Below are 17,893 nucleotides of genomic sequence, written 5' to 3' on the forward strand. Positions count from 1 at the left end.
GTTGGACTCTCACCTGGCATGGTGGCCCCCAGCCCACTCACTGTTGCTTTCCTGCTTTGTATGACAGTCATGATGTGGTTTTGTACTTTGAAGTAGGAATATTTGGAAAGCTGACTTGGATAGTTGGAAGGTTCTCCTGTCCCCATGAGTCATGGTAATAAACTGCCTGAGAAAATGCTTTGCTTCCCCTGCTTCTTTGTTGCCTAACAAAATTTCTTCCCTCTCTCCCTCCCTCCTTCCTCCCTATATTCTCTCTCTCTTTCTGCTCCCTCCCTCCTTCCCTCCCTTTCCACTCTCCTTCCTTCCTTCCTTCCTTTCTTCCTTCTTTCCTTCCATTGACTTTTCAAGCATGTACATTTTTGGGGAACCATACTCAACAGTGCTCAGGGTTTACTCCTGACTCAGGACTCAGGAATCACTCCTGGCAGTCTTAGAGGACCCTACGGCATGCCAGGGATCAAACCTGGGTCAGTTATGTGCAAAGCAACCACCCTCCCAGCTATGTTATTGCTCTGGCCCCTTACTATTTTAAAAATGAAGACACTGTGTTCACAAAGATGTTCACGGTAGAATTTCAGGAATACAGTGTTCCAGCACCAACATCCCCCTGGCCCCCAAACCATGTCCTCATGTCCCCTTTCAACCCCTGAGACCCCTCCTTAGTAGGCTTATTTAAAAATTTTTGGTTATTGTAGTTTGGACATCACTAAATTTGTGGGGGGAGGGGTGCGGAAATGAGAGGGACATCCCAAGCAGGGATTAGGGAGCCTGGGACCACTCCCGAGGCTTCTCAGCCAAGCAGACTAACTGACTGTTGAATGCTCTGTCCCACCATCTGGGGTTGGTCTGGTCTAGCAAGATGGGGACCTCTAGGTTTACACCCAGTGATGCTCATCAGGTCCTTGTACATGCAGGACAAGCATCCCCCACTTTTCTTTTTGGGCCCCACATGGCGATGCTCAGGGGTTACTCCTGGCTGCATTTAGGAATCACTCCTGGTGGTGCCCGGCGACCATATGGGATAACGCAGATTGAACCTGGGAGCATGCAGGCAAGTGCTCTACCTGCTGTACTATGACTCTGGGCCAAGACAAGCAGCCCTGGCCTTGACTCCTGAGTTCCTTCCTGCATCTTTTTTTTTGGTCATTCCCGGGATGTTTCAGGGTTACTCCTGGTTCTACACTGAGGAATTACTCCTGGCAGTCCTTGGGAGACCATATGAGATGCCAGGATCAAACATGGTCGACTGCATGCAAGGCAAATGTCCTACCTTCTGTACTATCCTCCTGTGTATAATATCTCCAGGCAACAGCCAGGGGGAGGCCCCAACAAGCTCTTCCCCTAGCCACTCGGGTTCTGGGGCAGCCATGGACCTGGGGTAGGCGATGGAGGAAGCCAGGGCCAAGCCGGTTGATTGATCAGATGCCGTTTATTCCATTCTCCCCACGCGCCTCCCCCGTCTCCCTGAGTCTCCCATTCTAGTCTCACACTGCCCTTCATTCCCGTCTCCTCCTGTCTCTTCCGCTCATCTCTCCGTGCTCCATCTCGCAGTCTGGGCTCTCTCTCTCTCTCTCCACGTGCGTGCTCCTGTATTCTTCTTCTACATTCTTCTCTCTCTGTCCCCCTTGCTCGTCTCTCCGCGGTCCATCTTGCTGCCCTGCTCTTTCTCACTCTCCCACTCTCTTCTCTCCAACTCCCCAGCACTCTGGGTTGGCACTGCACCCAGTCTGGTAGCAAAATCAATATAAGTAAGTCCTTCCTGAGGCCCACCAGATTCAAAGGAAACACCCCCTAAGAGGTATTCCAAAGCCCTTCCTGACTGCCCAAGGGCTAAATACCTCCTAAGGTGTTTTTCTCCTTTCCTCAGTCCAATAACTCTATCAACATCTTAATACTAGTTATTCTTGTGTGGATACAGTAAGAAATAATATTGAGGCTTGCAGGGCAGCTCTCCTGGGAACATCTTGCCACAGACTCAGGCTACAGTGCTCAGGCCAGATTAATCATTGTAACCCTAGCAGGGTCCGAATCTAGTTATGACTTTTTGGATTTTCCCATGACCAAGCGCTTAAGCATTATGGCACTTTGACCAGGTCCATCTCTATGCCAGGGTAGGACATAGCTTACCGTTTGCCCTGGTTCCATACGGTCCCTCGTCGGGACCCTGCTTTGGGGGATGCTAGAAAGTAAGGGCAGCTGAGGCCCAGGAGGAAAATATCACTGAGTCAATAAACGCCCATGTTACAAAAGGATAGCATATACTGCCTTCTTGTGTCCATACAAAAAGGACATTGCTCTGAATAAACTATGCAGTGAACTTAGAGAGAAGAGAAAAACAATATTTACAAGTCAACCGAACACAAAGAAAGAAGTTACAAATAAACACAGAAGATTGGGAGCACTGTGATGGAAGTAACCCAATAAACCTAAACTACCTGAGGCTATGCAGGAAGGACAAAATGTCATCCTACACTCCTGTATATTTATGGAGCCCTCCAAGGCTCCTGAAACAGAGCATCATCTGCCCCTTAAAATCAGATTTCTTCTTCCTAGTCGTTTTATTTCTATAGTTTTTATTTCTATGGCACCCCCAGGAGAGGCCAGCAGGGATACAGGCAATTTCATCTAGACCCTCCCTACCCCTGCCCCCACCCCGACCCACTTCAGAGAAATGTTCCTGATGTCCAGTGGTAGCTGAAGCCCACTTTGTCCAATCCCCAGAGACCAGGAGTGTTACTCCATCACAGGCAGACCCAGAAAGAGACTCAGGAGACAGATGATGTCTTTTGCCCTGACAAAGTGAGATTTGCACTTGTTTGGTTTGCCAGAATTCCCCATGGGCTGAAACATTAGCCTGTTCACTGTGGCCTCTTGCTTCCAGAAGCTTCTGGAAGTTTCCAGAAGTTTCCAGAAAAGCTTCCCAAAAAGTGAGTAAGAAAAAGATGCCCAGGGAGTAACACAAGACACAAACAATGCCTGCTCAGAATTTGCCACCCAGTAGCATCCACATAGAAGAACACGATGTAATGGTTCAGCTCATACAGAATATCCTCTGACTTCTCATGATGACCTTTGGATTAGTTGTGATATGATCAGGGATCAGAGAGTTTCCTTTGCTGCTCTCTGTGGCATAGGATATGCCCACAGGCTTGAGAGTCCGTGACAGTGGATCACTGATGAATTTCACTGAATGACAGTGACACATGACCAAATTATTGTTTGTCATGTCTATTTGGTAGTTTGTTCATGGCTGCCATACTCAGGGGTCCTCTGAGAAGGGTTCTCTTGAGGTACCAACCAGGTGGCATCATCTCCAGACTTGAGTGTGGAGGTTCAGTTCCAAACCCCCGTGTGGGGCTGTTTGCAGACCTTGGCCAGAGAATTTCTTCATTCTGTGATCCAAGACTGTCTGGATGGAGCCGCCCGCAACCCAGCAAATGAGGTTCCATTGGATGAGCCATCAGGAGAGCAAGAGACAGAAAGAAGAAAGGCAGATTGTGTTGGCTTTCCCCAGATATGTGACTTCTATTCCGTGTTTCCTTGGGAGAAGGGTACACCGGGTGATGCTCAGGGGTTACTCCTGGTTCTGCACTCGGGAATTACTCTTGGTGTTGCTTGGGGGACCCTATGGGATGCCAGGGGTTGGATTCAGGTCAGATGTGTGAAAGATAAACACCCTCCCCTCTGTACGCCCAGTTGCCTGATTTTAAGGGTTTGCGTTTATGGATGGATTAAAGAAAACATTTGCTTGGAGTTAGCTATTTATAGCAGATGTTTCTCTTAAGTAAACCAGAGGCTTGATCAGTACTTCTTTAACGTTTTTTAAAAATTTGGGGGGGGAGTTATTTTGGCAACACTCAGCAGTGCCCAAGACTTCCTCCTAGCTCTGTGCTCAGGAAACACTGCACTTGGGGCTTGGGGACACCATAGGGGAGTGTTGGGGATCAAGCCCAGGTCTGCCATGTACAAGGTAAGTGTCCTATCACTGTGTCTGTCCACTTTCTTTGGTGGTTTTTGACACATATATCATTCTGGAATATTCCTACTCTTGTGGATGAAGATTTAAGATGACCAACCTTCAGATTGGAAGGTCTGAAAATGTGTGAATCAGGAAATTTGCTCCATAAACCACCAGGCAATTCCATTGCAAATTTGGCCTCTGGAGTTTATGATTTCATAAATTCTTTGACTTCTCTGAAAACTCGATTTGGGATGGGGGTGGGAAAGAGCCACAAAACCGCAGTGTCCGCTCTGCATGAGGGCCCATGGGTGTCACCTCCTGCACTGCAGGAAGCGACGGCCCAGCATTGGCCAGGAGCAGCCCAGAACTGCCAACTGCTTCCAACACTGATATTTTATACATGTTATAAAGTTATGCTTTTTAGAACTCTGATTTGGTTTACAAATCAGAAGCTTCTTCTGATTTAAGAGAAGAACATGTTACAGAAGGCAAAAAGAGTGCAAGCAGAATTCCACTTTTAAAAAAATTTTATATCAGACTGTGATGGAGAAAGTTATTCATAGCAGAGCTGTTTTAGGCACACAGTGTCCCAACCCCAACCCCACCCCTAGTGTGACCTTCGCTCTACCAATGGCCCCAGGTCCCTTTTACCTCCCTGCCTGCCCCCTGAGCAGGCAGAAAATAAAAAGATTTAGATTCACAGGATCAAGCATCATTCCTAACCGTTATGTACATGTCCATCAAAAAGGCAACAATTCCAATGTGCTGTTAAGGAAATAAGAAAAGCCTCCTAAACACAGAATCGAAAGGTATCTCCAAGACAAGGAGGCCCCGAGGAGGGAGAGGGAGCACGTGAGACTCCAGCTTTGCTCCCAAGGGCTCGATCCCCGGCGTCCCATAGGGTCCCCTGAGCATCACCAGGAGTAATTCCTGAGTGCAGAGCCAGGAGTCAGTCCACGAAACTTTTTAATTGGGAGCTTTGAGAATTAGCCCCAGGACATCCCTGTTAGGGTAAAATGCTCCTGATCCACCCCCACTTTGTTCCTAATTCACCAATCTCTGAACAAGACAAGTAATTTGCTGTCCCCTTCTTTTAGAACCCACCACCAGTTGTGCCAGCTCTGTGCTTTAGAGGGGATCTGGACATCCTTCAGTCCACGCTCCTTGCAGCGGGCGTTGGTTGGCACCGTGCAGATGGGCTCTTGGTCAGTGTTTGATTCCAGCCATCGATTCCTTTTATTTATATTCAGCAGGTGGAGATGAGGCGAGGCCCCCAGACAGCTCTGGATGCTGCCATGTCGCCAGCAAACGAGTGGGTGTCAGTCGAGCTGGACCTGAGTCCCAACTGTGCTCACTGACAGAAATAGCATGTGGAGATCCCAGCAGGGTAAGGCGTCTTCTCTACTGTGCCCTGATCCGTCTGTTACCATTGACAAGTGTTGACCGGTTCATCACAGCACGGGCAGGGGGGAAGAGTTCTGCATGGAGGGACGACAGGGACTAAATTAAGAGCCGTGTCCCTCGGTCAACATAACAATAATCCCAATCGCCTTTTAGGGAACAAGTGTTGTGGGACAGTCTCTATGCATTTATGATGTCATTGTACCCTTCTATCCGCTTAGAAGCTTAGGGACGTGCCAGGCTGTGCTCAGTGATCACACCTGGCAGGGCTCAAGGAACCCTCTGGAGTGCCCGAAATCGAACTGCGGTCAGCTGCGTGCAAGGCAAGTGCCCTCCCCCACTGCAGCACCCCTTCAGTCCAAACCACGACCTCCCTGCAGATCCACAGGCTCCATGGAAGCAGCAAACCAGACAAAAGCATCACAGTTCCTCCTCTTGGGACTCTCCAAGGATCCGGACCTGCAGCCTGTCCTCTTCGGCATCTTCCTGTTCATGTACCTGACCACAGTGTTGGGGAACCGGCTCATCATCCTGACCAGCATCTCCGACCCCCGCCTCCACACGCCCATGTACTTCTTCCTCTCCAACCTGTCCCTGGTGGACATCTGCTTCACCACCACCACCATCCCCAGGATGCTGGTGAGCATCCAGATGCAGAGCCAAGCCATCTCCTACGTGGGCTGCCTCACGCAGGTCTACTTCTTCATGATATTCGTTAGCTTGGACAATTTCCTCCTAACCGTCATGGCCTATGACCGCTACGTAGCCATCTGCCACCCTCTGCACTACATGGTCATTATGAACCCCCGTGTCTGTGCCTACCTGGTGCTTGCATGCTGGCAGGTCATCATCTTGGTGGCCCTGTGGCACATCCTCCTGGTGGCACGGCTGACCTTCTGCATGGACACCGAGATCCCTCATTTCTTCTGCGAACTGGCACAGTTGCTCAAAGTCGCCTGCTCGGACATCCTGATTAATAACGTTTGCTTGTATCTGTCTACGGTCTTGCTGATTATAGTTCCCCTGGGGGGCATCCTCTACTCGTACTCGAAGATCGTCTCATCCCTGGTGCGCATGTCCTCTGGGAAGGGCAAGTCCAAGGCCTTCTCCACCTGCGGCTCACACCTCTCTGTGGTCTCCTTGTTCTACGGCACTGGCCTGGGAGTCTACCTGAGTTCTGCAAGCACTCACGTGTCTGAGAAAAGCTCCGTGGCCTCGGTGATGTACACGGTGGTCACCCCCATGCTGAACCCCTTCATCTACAGCCTGAGGAACAGGGACGTCAAAGGTGCGCTGGGCAGGCTCCTCAGCCGAGCTGTCTCTTGTCAGTGATGTGCCCCGAGGGACTAAGGAACTCTTTGGTCCCCAAGGCTGTTCAATGGAAGGATGAAAGGCCCTGAGTCATTTTCTCCCTTAGAGACAGACTTTGTGTCTCCTGTTTTGATGGCAGGAAAGCCATTGGATTTATTATTCTTTGTCTTTTCTTTCTTTCTTTTTTGTTTTTTCTTTATTTCCTTCCTTTCTTCTTTCTCTTTTTCTTTCTTTCTTTTTTTTTAATGTAGGAGTACTACTATTTATTCAACCACTGATTGGCTGATTGAATTGGGCATGAACTCAACCTTAATTTTTTTTATAATTTTAATTTTTTTTCTTCTTATATTTATTTATTGAATCACTGTGGGAAAATTTACTAAGCTTTCAGATTTGTCTCGGTCATACAATGATCAAACACCTCTCCCTTCACCAGTACTCATTTTTCACCACCAAGAACCCCAATATACCCCCCTCCCAACCCTCCCAATATCTGTGAGGCAGATGATTTCTACTTAACTCTTCTCTACATTGATTACATTCATTATTTCGACAAAAGAAGCACCATTATTGTTTAGAATTTCCCACCCAACAATCAGAATTGTTGAAAAGGCATTGTGAAATACCTTGTTTTCTATAGCTGGTTATGAGAATCATATAATATCACGCGGCTGCGATTTTGGATTTCTGCAAAGAGCCAGATAATTACGAGATTGGTTTCTGTGCATCTAGTGTTATGGCTGTGCCAGAGAACCGCTTATGGGGGGCAACTCATGACCTCGGTAGAGGGTGAAGGACAAGCCGGTACTGCCCTGCTTCCCATGAGACTGCAGTTGCCCCGTCACCGCCGGCTCATACCTGGCTTTTCTATAAGCTCTGAAGCGGTGGCCACCTTGCTGCTGGGGGCAGAAAAGACAGAAGGGAGTAACACCCTTTCCCTCCGGGGGAGGCATGGTGCCAAAGTTTAACGCATGGTCCATTCACTTTTCTGCCACAAGCTCCGGGCTCTGGATTAAATCCTTTTGCCTCTGGAGCCATGGCCATGCCGGAGAGCCGCTCATGGGGGGCAACTCGTAACCTCAGTAGGGCATGAAAGACGAGTCGGTACAGTCCCCCATCCCATGAGATTGCAGTTGCCCCATCACCGCCGGCTCATACCTGGCTTTCCAATAAACTCTGAGGCAGCACCCACCTTGTGTGAGGTCCAGATGCATTTCTGCCAAAATCTGCTGGGTTTCGAGATTTGTTTCTGAGTCTCTGGGATCATGGCCGTTAATCAGCTTGATTAGGAGCCAGAGAGGCCGTTTGTAGGCAGCAACTCGGGGTCTCATTGAGATGGGGAGGAAAGAGCCAGTTCCACCCCCATCTGGTGAGGCCCCGCGTGTCTCATCACTGCAGGTCCAAGCCTGACTGTCCAGTGGCCTCTGGAGGATGGCGGTCACTGGGCCGCCATGTGGAGCAAGTCAAGGCACAAAACCTATTCCCACCTGGAGTGGCCCAGCACCAGTAACCTACTTTAGGAACAGGACGCAATTCTGCCAAGAGCCTTTGGGTTCCGAGATTCGTTTCTGAGTCTCTGGGATCATGGCCATTAAGCAGTTTGATCAGGAACCAGAGAGGCCATGCCTCCAATTATATAGCTGAGCGGAAGTGGTTTGTGGGTGTGTTTCCCACATACCTAACTTTTGGCCATTTGCTGTCTTGGTAAAGTTTGCCCCAAGTTTTTGGGGTCTGGCCAAAGGCACAGCAGCAATTTGGGGGTATCTGAAAGTCTGATGGTTCCATCAGGCTGCTGATGCACTCACCTCACAGGTAGATTGACCTGCTGGTGGCACCATAACCCCATTTCTTTCTTTCTTTTCTTCTTTCTTTCCTTTCTTCCTTCTGTCTTGTTTTCTCTCTTCCTTTCCTTCTTTCTTTCCTTTCTTCCTTCCTTCCTTCCTTTCTTCCTTCTTTCTTTCTTTTTTCGTTTTTTCTTTCCTTCTTCCTTTCTTCTCTCTCTTTTTCTTTCCTTCTTTCTTTCCTTCCTTTTATTTCTTTCTTCCTTTCTTTCCTATTTTCTTTCTTTCCTTCTTTTCTTTCTCCATTCTTTCTTTCTTTTTACTACACCTGGTGATGCTCAGGAATCACTCCTGCGGTTGCTCTGAGGACCCTATGGGATGCCAGGGATAGAATCCCACGTCGGCTGAGTGCAAGGCCAGCATCCTACCTGCTATATTTTCTCTCTGGCTTGTATTTTCTGCATTTTCTATGACTTCGTTCTGCAATTGCAGGTCTCCTCCATCTCCCACCCTAGTTCCAAATACATAAAGTTCCTTTCCCAAGATTCCCAGTCTGTGGATGGAAACCTTCAGAATCAATGAAGATATCGTCTTCCCCACTTTCACCACAAGTCCACTCAAATGCCAACCCACCATCACTAACTCTCACTCTAAACTGTTTCTCCCGCATAAATTGGGGTCAACCATTCTGGAATCACCCCCCAAGGAATCCCCATTGAGTCAGGGCTCACTGTTCACTTTTCTTCAAAAGTCCCTGTGAGGACCCTTTCCTCCTAGTCGCCACACTTTCCCAAAGCAGGGAGCGAGGTGGAGTTGGACTCTCACCTGGCATGGTGGCCCCCAGCCCACTCACTGTTGCTTTCCTGCTTTGTATGACAGTCATGATGTGGTTTTGTACTTTGAAGTAGGAATATTTGGAAAGCTGACTTGGATAGTTGGAAGGTTCTCCTGTCCCCACGAGTCATGGTAATAAACTGCCTGAGAAAAGGCTTTGTATCTTTATTCTGTACTGCCTAGCCTCCTTTATTCTCTCCCTCCTTCTTTCCTTCTTTCTCTCCCTTCTTCCGTTATTTTCTCATTCCTCCTCCCATTTTCCCTCCCACTCTTCTTCCTTCCTTCCATCCTGCCTCTCTTCCTCCCTCTTTCCCCCCTCTCACACTCCTTCCTTCCTTCCATTAAATTTTCAAGCATGTACATTTGGGGTGGCACACTTAGCAGTCCTCAGGGTTTACTCTGGACTCAGGAATCACTCCTGGAATTCTTAGGGGGACCTATGGCATGCTAGGGATCAAACCTGGGTCATTTACGTGCAAAGCAAGCACCCTCCCCACTGTGTCATTGCTCTGGCCCCTTAAATTTTTTTAATGAGGACATTATGATTTATAAAGATGTTCACAGTAGAATTTCAGAAATCCAATGTTCTAGCACCAATACCCCCCTACCCCCAAACCATGTCCTCATGTCCCCTTTCAACCCCCGAGACCCCTCCTTAGTAGGCTTATTTTTTAAAATTTGGTTAGTGTTGTTTGGACATCACTAAATTTGATGGGGGGAGGGGGGGCGGGGGCAGAGATGAGAGGGACATCCCAAGCAGAGATTAGGGAGCCTGGGGCCACTCCCGAGGCTTTTCAGCCAAGCAGACTGACTGACTGTTGAATGCTTGTCCTGTGATGTGAGGTTGGTTGGGTCAAGCAAGATGGGTACCCCTAGGTTTACACCCAGTGATGCTCATCAGGTCCTTGTACATGCAAGAGAAGCATTCCCCACTTTTGTTTTGGGGTCTCAACTGGCGATGCTCAGGGGTTGCTCCTGTCTGCACTTAGGAATCACTCCTGGTGGTGCTTGGGGACTATATAGGATGACAGGAATTGAACCTGTAGTGTGCAAGGCAAGTGCTCTACCCGCTGTACTATCGCTCTGGGCCAAGAGAAGCAGCCCTGGTATTGACCCCTGAGTTCCTTCCTGCATCTTTTTTTTTCTTTTTGGGTCACACCCAAGATGCTTAGGGATCGGGATCACTCCCGATTCTGTACTCAGGAATTACTCCTGGCAGTGCTTGGGGACCATATGGGATGCGGGATCAAACACACATCAACTGCATGCAAGGAAAATGTCCTATCCTCTGTTCTATCACTCTGATCCTCCTATGTGGAACCCTCCAAGGTTCTTGAAACAGAGCATCACCTGCACCTTAGAATAAGATTTCTTCTTTCTTGTCATTTTATTTCTATGGCTTTTATTTCTATGGCACCCCCCCCCCAGGAGACGCCGGCAGGAATACTACCAATTTCCTCCAGACCCTCCTTACCCCTGAACCCTCCTCCCTACTTCAAGGAAATGTTCCTAATGTCCAGTGGTAGTGGTTGCTGGAACCCACTTTGTACAATCCCCAGAGACCAGGAGTGTTACTCCATCACAGCAGACTCAGATAGATGAATTAAAGAAAACATTTGCTTGGATATAGCTATTTATAGCAAATCTTTCTCTTAAGTACACCAGAGGATTGATCAATACTTTTTTATCTTTTTGGATCACCACCAGCGATGCACAGGGATTACTTCTTGCTCATGCACTCAGAAATTCCTCCTGGCCGTGCTCAGGGGACCATAAGGGATGCTGGGAATCGAACCCGGGTCAGCCACGTGCAAGGCAAATGTCCTACTCACTGTCCTATCACTCCAGCCCTGATCAATACTTTTCATCAACAGCCAAGACCAAGGGACTATAAACTAAAAATCCCGAAAGAGAGCATCGCAGAATGTCCTGACCCTGCAACCAGGCTCTCTTCACTGGGCTGCCCCAGGGGAGGTGGGTATGAGCCCTCCATGTCTCAAGGGACCCAGTTCTGGCAGCCAAAAACCTCCACAACTCAATGGCCGCCACGCTAAAGGCCCTCCCCCATGCACTCCGGCCAAGCCTCACATTTGAGTAAACATACTCCTAGAATGTGTGGCCACTTTGCAGCCACGCAATACATCATAAAACTATTCTCCATAAATACCACATCACATTTGATAGGGTTCAGATAGTAGGCAAAAATCATAGAGGGGAATATATATATGCAAATATATATATTTTCAGATATATATACCAAAGCTCACATCACCCAAATTTTTACACGTTAGTGATATCCTATAGAATGTCTTTTTTTTTTTATTAGTTAAACACCATGAGGTACAGTTGTAGACTTACAAATTTTTGTGCTTGGGTTTCAGTTATACAATGAACGAGTACCCATCCTTCCACCAGTGCCCATTCTCCACCACCACTAATCACAGTATCCCTCCCACCCCCCATCCCCCCATCCCCCCTTGCCTCTGTGGCAGGGCATTCCCTTTTGTTCTCTCTCTCCTCTTGGGTGTTGTGGTTTGCAAAAGAGGCATTGAGTGGCAATCATGTTCGGTCTATAGTCTACTTTCAGCATGCATCTCCCATCCTGGGAGGATCTTCCCAACACCCTTTATTTGGTGCTCCCTTCTCTATCTGAGCTGCCTTTTCCCCTAGCTTGTGTGGCTAGCCTCCAAGCCATGGAATAAATCTCCTGGTACTTGTAGCACTGTAGCACTGTCCTCCCATTGTTCATCGATTTGCTCGAGCGGGCCCAATAACATCTCCATTGTGAGACTTGTTGTTACTGTGTTTGGCATATCGAATACGTCACGGGGAGCTTGCCCGGCTCTCCGGAGAAATCGAACCTGGGCCGACTGGGTCAGCTGCGTGCAAGGCAAACGCCCTAGTGGTACTTTCCATGTAGTACCACTTGTATGTAAATTTCATGACTTTATCTTTTCTAACAGCTACATAGTACTCCATTGTGTAGATGTACCAAAGTTTCTTTAAACAGTCATCTGTTCTCGGGCACTCAGGTTTTGTCCAGATCCTAGCTATTATAAACAGTGCCTCAAAGAACAAACAAGTGCAGATGTAACTTTGACTATACTTTTTTGCCTCTCTGGGATATATTCCCAGGAGTGGGCATTGCTGGGAGCTCAATTTCTCATTTTTGAGCCTATAGAATGTCTTAATGGCTCCTGCCAAAATAGAACAATCTTCACACTGTTTCCTATAGCAACACTTTTTTGTAAGCATGTTCAGCAGTTCTTCATAAAAGACAATATGAAATATATTATTTCGGTTGCGTTTAGGGACAGGGATTGGGGTTTGAGATGGAAACATCCTGAATTTGGCAGTGGAAAGGTGTAATGGTGGCGGGATTGGTGTTTGAATATTAAATGTAATCAAATATTGTGGGGCTGGAGCAATAGCACAGCGAGTGGGGCGTTTGACACCCGATCGGCCCAGGTTCAATTCCTCCGCCCCTCTCGGAGAGCCCGGCAAGCTACCGAGAGTATCCCACCCACACGGCAAAGCTGGCAAGCTACCTGTGACGTATTTGATATGCCAAACACAGTAACCACAAGTCTCACAATGGAGACGTTATTGGGCCCGCTCAAGCAAATCGATAAACAGCGGGAGAACAGTGCTACAGTGCTACAAATATTGTGAACTAACTTATGAAATTTTTTAAGAAGTTTAAAAAGTAATAGAGTTCATGCCCAGTTCAATCAGCTTAATAAATGGCTGAATAAATAACAGTGTTCTTATATTATAAAAATAAATAAATAAATAAATAAAGCCTTCATGCTGAATGAGTCACACTGAAACCTCAATTCAGGATGGAGGTGGGGAGAAGCCACAGGGCTGCAGTGTCTGCTCCTGCATGAGGGCGCCCTGGGTGTCACCTCCTGTACTGCAGGAAGCAACAGCCCAGCACTGGCCAGGAGCAGCCCAAAACTGCCAACTGCTTCCAACACTGATATTTTATACATGCTATAAAGTTATGCTTTTTAGAACTCTGATTTGGTTTACAAATCAGAAGCTTCTTCTGATTTAAGAGAATATGTTACAGAAGGCAAAAAGAGTGCAAGCAGAATTCCACTTTTAAAAAAATTTTATATCAGACTGTGATGGAGAAAGTTATTCATAGCAGAGCTGTTTTAGGCACACAGTGTCCCAACCCCAACCCCACCCCTAGTGTGACCTTCGCTCTACCAATGGTCCCAGGTCCCTTTTACCTCCCTGCCTGCCCCCTGGGCAGGCAGAAAATAAAAAGATTTAGATTCACAGGACCAAGCATCATTCCTAACCGTTATGTACATGTCCATCAAAAAGGCAACAATTCCAATGTGCTGTTAAGGAAATAAGAAAAGCCTCCTAAACACAGAATCGAAAGGTATCTCCAAGACAAGGAGGCCCCGAGGAGGGAGAGGGAGCACGTGAGGCTCCAGCTTTGCTCCCAAGGGTTCGATCCCCGGCGTCCCATAGGGTCCCCTGAGCATCACCAGGAGTAATTCCTGAGTGCAGAGCCAGGAGTTAGTTCAGGAAACTTTTTAATTGGGAACTTTGAGAATTAGCCCCAGGACATCCCTGTTAGGGTAAAATGCTCCTGATCCACCCCCACTTTGTTCCTAATTCACCGATCTCTGAACAAGACAAGTAATTTGTTGTCCCCTTCTTTTAGAACCCGCCACCAGTTGTGCCAGCTCTGTGCTTTAGAGGGGATCTGGACATCCTTCAGTCCACGCTCCTTGCAGCGGGCGTTGGTTGGCACCGTGCAGATGGGCTCTTGGTCAGTGTTTGATTTCAGCCATCGATTCCTTTTATTTATATTCAGCAGGTGGAGATGAGACGAGGCCCCCAGACAGCTCTGGATGCTGCCGTGTCGCCAGCGAACAAGTGGGTGTCAGTCGAGCTGGACCTGAGTCCCGACTGTGCTCACTGACAGAAATAGCATGTGGAGATCCCAGCAGGGTAAGGCGTCTTCTCTACTGTGTCTTGATCCGTCTGTTACCATTGACAAGTGTTGGCCGGTTCATCACAGCACGGGCAGGGGGGAAGAGTTCTGCATGGAGGGACGACAGGGACTAAATTAAGAGCCGTGTCCCTCGGTCAACATAACAATAATCCCAATCGCCTTTTAGGGAACAAGTGTTGTGGGACAGTCTCTATGCATTTATGATGTCATTGTACCCTTCTATCCGCTTAGAAGCTTAGGGACGTGCCAGGCTGTGCTCAGTGATCACACCTGGCAGGGCTCAAGGAACCCTCTGGAGTGCCCGAAATCGAACTGCGGTCAGCTGCGTGCAAGGCAAGTGCCCTCCCCCACTGCAGCACCCCTTCAGTCCAAACCACGACCTCCCTGCAGATCCACAGGCTCCATGGAAGCAGCAAACCAGACAGAAGCATCACAGTTCCTCCTCTTGGGACTCTCCAAGGATCCGGACCTGCAGCCCATCCTCTTTAGCATCTTCCTGTCGATGTACCTGGTCACAGTGCTGGGGAACCTGCTCATCATTCTGGCCAGTATCTCTGACCCCCACCTGCACACGCCCATGTACTTCTTCCTCTCCAACCTGTCCCTGGTGGACATCTGCTTCTCCTCCACCACCGTTCCCAGGATGCTGGTGAGCATCCAGACACAGAGCCAAGCCATCTCCTATGTGGGCTGCCTCACACAGGTCTACTTCTTTATGGTGTTCGTTGGGTTGGACAATTTCCTCCTAACCGTCATGGCCTATGACCGCTACGTAGCCATCTGCCACCCCCTGCACTACATGGTCATTATGAACCCCCGTGTCTGTGCCTATCTGGTGCTTGCGTGCTGGCAGGTCATCATCTTGGTGGCCCTGTGGCACATCCTCCTGGTGGCGCGGCTGACCTTCTGTGTGGGCACCGAGATCCCTCACTTCTTCTGCGAACTGGCACAGTTGCTCAAAGTCGCCTGCTCGGACATCCTGATCAATAACATTTGCTTGTATGTATCCACGTCCTTAGTGATTATAATTCCCCTTGGGGGCATCCTCTATTCATACTCGAAGATCATCTCATCCCTGGTGCGCATGTCCTCCGGGAAGGGCAAGTCCAAGGCCTTCTCCACCTGCGGCTCACACCTCTCTGTGGTCTCCTTGTTCTACGGCACCAGCCTGGGTGTCTACCTGAGTTCTATGGCCACTCACGTGTCTAAGAAAAGCTCTGTGGCCTCAGTGATGTACACGGTAGTCACTCCCATGCTGAACCCCTTCATCTACAGCCTGAGGAACAGGGACGTCAAAGGTGCGCTCGGCAGGCTCCTCAGCCAAGCTGTCTCTCGTCAGTGATGGGCCCCGAGTGCATCACTAAGGGACATTTTGGTCCCCAAGGCTGTTCAGTGGAGGGTTGAAAGGCCCTGATTCATTTTCTCCCTCAGAGACAAACTCTATGTCTCCTGTACTAATGGCCCTTTGGTCATTGGTTTTATTCCTCTTTGGATTTTTTTGAAACTCCCTCTGCAACTTTATTTCTTTCCTTTTCTTCTCTCTCAGGAGCTTCTAAACTTGTGTCTTTGATCTTAGTGGCTCTTGACATTCCCAGGGTTGAAACTGAAGGCTTGGTCTCCGGCCATGCTAGCGTTTTCCCTCTCTCCACCCTAGCATTCTTGCACCCCCACAAGTTGAATTCTGCCTGTGATTCGCAGAAAAAAAGGATGAGGTGGGCTGAAATCTATCACCCACGTCTCATCACCAAGGAAATTCTGATCCAGTCACGGTGTGCCTTTTTCGTGGATAAATTCTCTTTTCTTCCAGACATGCTTTTGCAATATTTCCTCTTAGATGCCCCACTCCTCATGTGAAGAAGAGAGATGAACTGGACTTTCACCAGCACTCCCATCCCTGCTTCAATCCTTCCTTTCTTTCTTTCTTTCTTTCTTTCTTTTTTCTTTGGCCACAGCCAGCATACTAGGCATACTCCTAGCTCTGCTGTCAAAAATCACTCCCAGGAGGTGCTTGGGAGGTCATATGGGGTGCCAGAATCCAACCTGGATTGACCACATGCAGGGCAAGTCTCTTGCCTGCTATACTATGTCTCTGGCACCTTCTGTCCTGCTTTTTCATGACAGATGTGTTGTAGGGTTTTATCTCTTTTTTTTTTTTTGGCTTTTTGTGTCATACCTGGTGATGCTCAGAGGTTACTCCTGGCTCTGTGCTCAGGAATTACTTCTGGTGGTGCTCAGAGGACCATATGGAATGCTGCGAATTGAACCCGGGTCAGCCACATGCAAGGCTGTTTAAACTATCACTCCAGTCCCTGTTGTTGTTGTTATTATTTTTATTTTGGTTTGGTTTTTGAGCCACACTTGGCGGTGCTTAGAACTTACTTCTGGTTCTGCAGTCAAGGATCACTCCCGGTGGGCTCCAGGGCCTATACAGGATGCTGGTGATCAAACCCGGGTTAGCCGTGTGCAGCACAAACTACTTCTCTGACCACACACACATACTATAGTTTAAACTTCAAAGTAGAAACGTGGACCTGCAAATTGTCTTGTTTCAATAATCAATAGTACTAATAAAATCCCTAAAGAATTATGCTTTCTTCTTTGTGGTCTGTCCTTTACCCTCTTCTGTCTGTCCTTCTTCCTTCTATTTTTTTAATGTCTATAGCAGATATCACTTACTTCAGGTACTGGCATAAAAAAATCCCATTTTTTTGTAGCCTAGTGTTGAGTGACTATGTACATCCAAGCCCTAAGAATCAGTGGGCAGAGCGATAGCTGGCCAACCCGGGTTCAATCCCCAGCACCGGGGGTAGTCCCTGACGCAGAGCCAGTGTCAGCCCTGAGCCATATATGGCTCCAAAACAAAAACAAGCAAAAAGTCCTTAAGAATCAACACTACAGTATATATGTAACCCAAACAATAATAAGCAAATTAAATGTATTTGCTAAATTCGCCTGTTAAAATTTGGGTCTCGAGCAGAAAAGCAAATGGACTTGTGTTGATCCGCGCCACCAAGCCTGCCCGGAGGGGGAAGGGCGTTGACCAGCCCGCCCGCTCCTCTCTGGAAAGAAAGATGGCGGCCGCACGGGAGCCTTGTGGAAAGCGGGTTTGAGCCGGGCTCGGGGGAGCGGCGGGGACCTCATGGGAAGGGGGGCTTTGTGGGCCGTCCCCCACGCCCCACCGAGGTCGCCAGCTGCCCCCCACGAGCGGCTCTCCGGCACGGCCACGACTCCAGGGCACAGAAATCAATCTCTTAACTAACTAACTTTTAATAGAAATTCTTCCAGGGTCAATAAGTAAAATAGCAGAAATTCAAAACCGCGCGGCCGCTATAGCGGCCGCGCGACATCATTTTATTCTTAAACCAAGTTGTAGAAAGCAAATCATTTCACAACGCTGTTTCAGCATGTCTGATTGGGGGGGGGGGGGTCGTAAAGTCTAAACAATAATTGTGCATCTTCTATCGAAATAATCTATCTAGTCAAAGTAGATAGAGTATTAACTAGAACTCATCTGCCTCACAAGAATTGGGAGGGGTGGGAGGTGGGGGTCTATTGGGGTTCGGGGTTAAAAATGAGTATTGGTAAAGGGAAATGTGTTCGGTATCTACATGACTGAGACCTAAA

General features: G+C 48.3%; 2 protein-coding genes across 2 annotated transcripts; both read left to right on the plus strand.

Annotated features, from left to right (window-relative positions):
• Positions 1–5,755: 5,755 nt before the first annotated feature.
• On the plus strand, positions 5,756–6,694 carry LOC130028884 (olfactory receptor 7D4-like). Its single transcript, XM_056119721.1, has one exon. The coding sequence runs from the start codon at positions 5,756–5,758 to the stop codon at positions 6,692–6,694; it is 939 nt and encodes a 312-aa protein (XP_055975696.1).
• A 7,978-nt stretch (positions 6,695–14,672) lies between these two features.
• On the plus strand, positions 14,673–15,611 carry LOC130028885 (olfactory receptor 7D4-like). The gene has a single exon (XM_056119722.1). It carries the CDS (start codon positions 14,673–14,675, stop codon positions 15,609–15,611), a length of 939 nt encoding a protein of 312 aa, XP_055975697.1.
• The last annotated feature ends 2,282 nt before the right edge of the window (positions 15,612–17,893 follow it).

The sequence above is a fragment of the Sorex fumeus genome, unplaced genomic scaffold, assembly GCF_029834395.1.
Source record: "Sorex fumeus unplaced genomic scaffold, SorFum_2.1 ptg000041l, whole genome shotgun sequence".
In the NCBI taxonomy this organism is placed as follows: Eukaryota; Metazoa; Chordata; class Mammalia; order Eulipotyphla; family Soricidae; genus Sorex; species Sorex fumeus.

Excerpts from the sequence above, each read along its gene's own strand:
- LOC130028884 (XM_056119721.1), top strand. The coding sequence starts at position 5,756 with ATGGAAGCAGCAAACCAGACAAAAGCATCACAGTTCCTCCTCTTGGGA.
- LOC130028885 (XM_056119722.1), top strand. The coding sequence starts at position 14,673 with ATGGAAGCAGCAAACCAGACAGAAGCATCACAGTTCCTCCTCTTGGGA.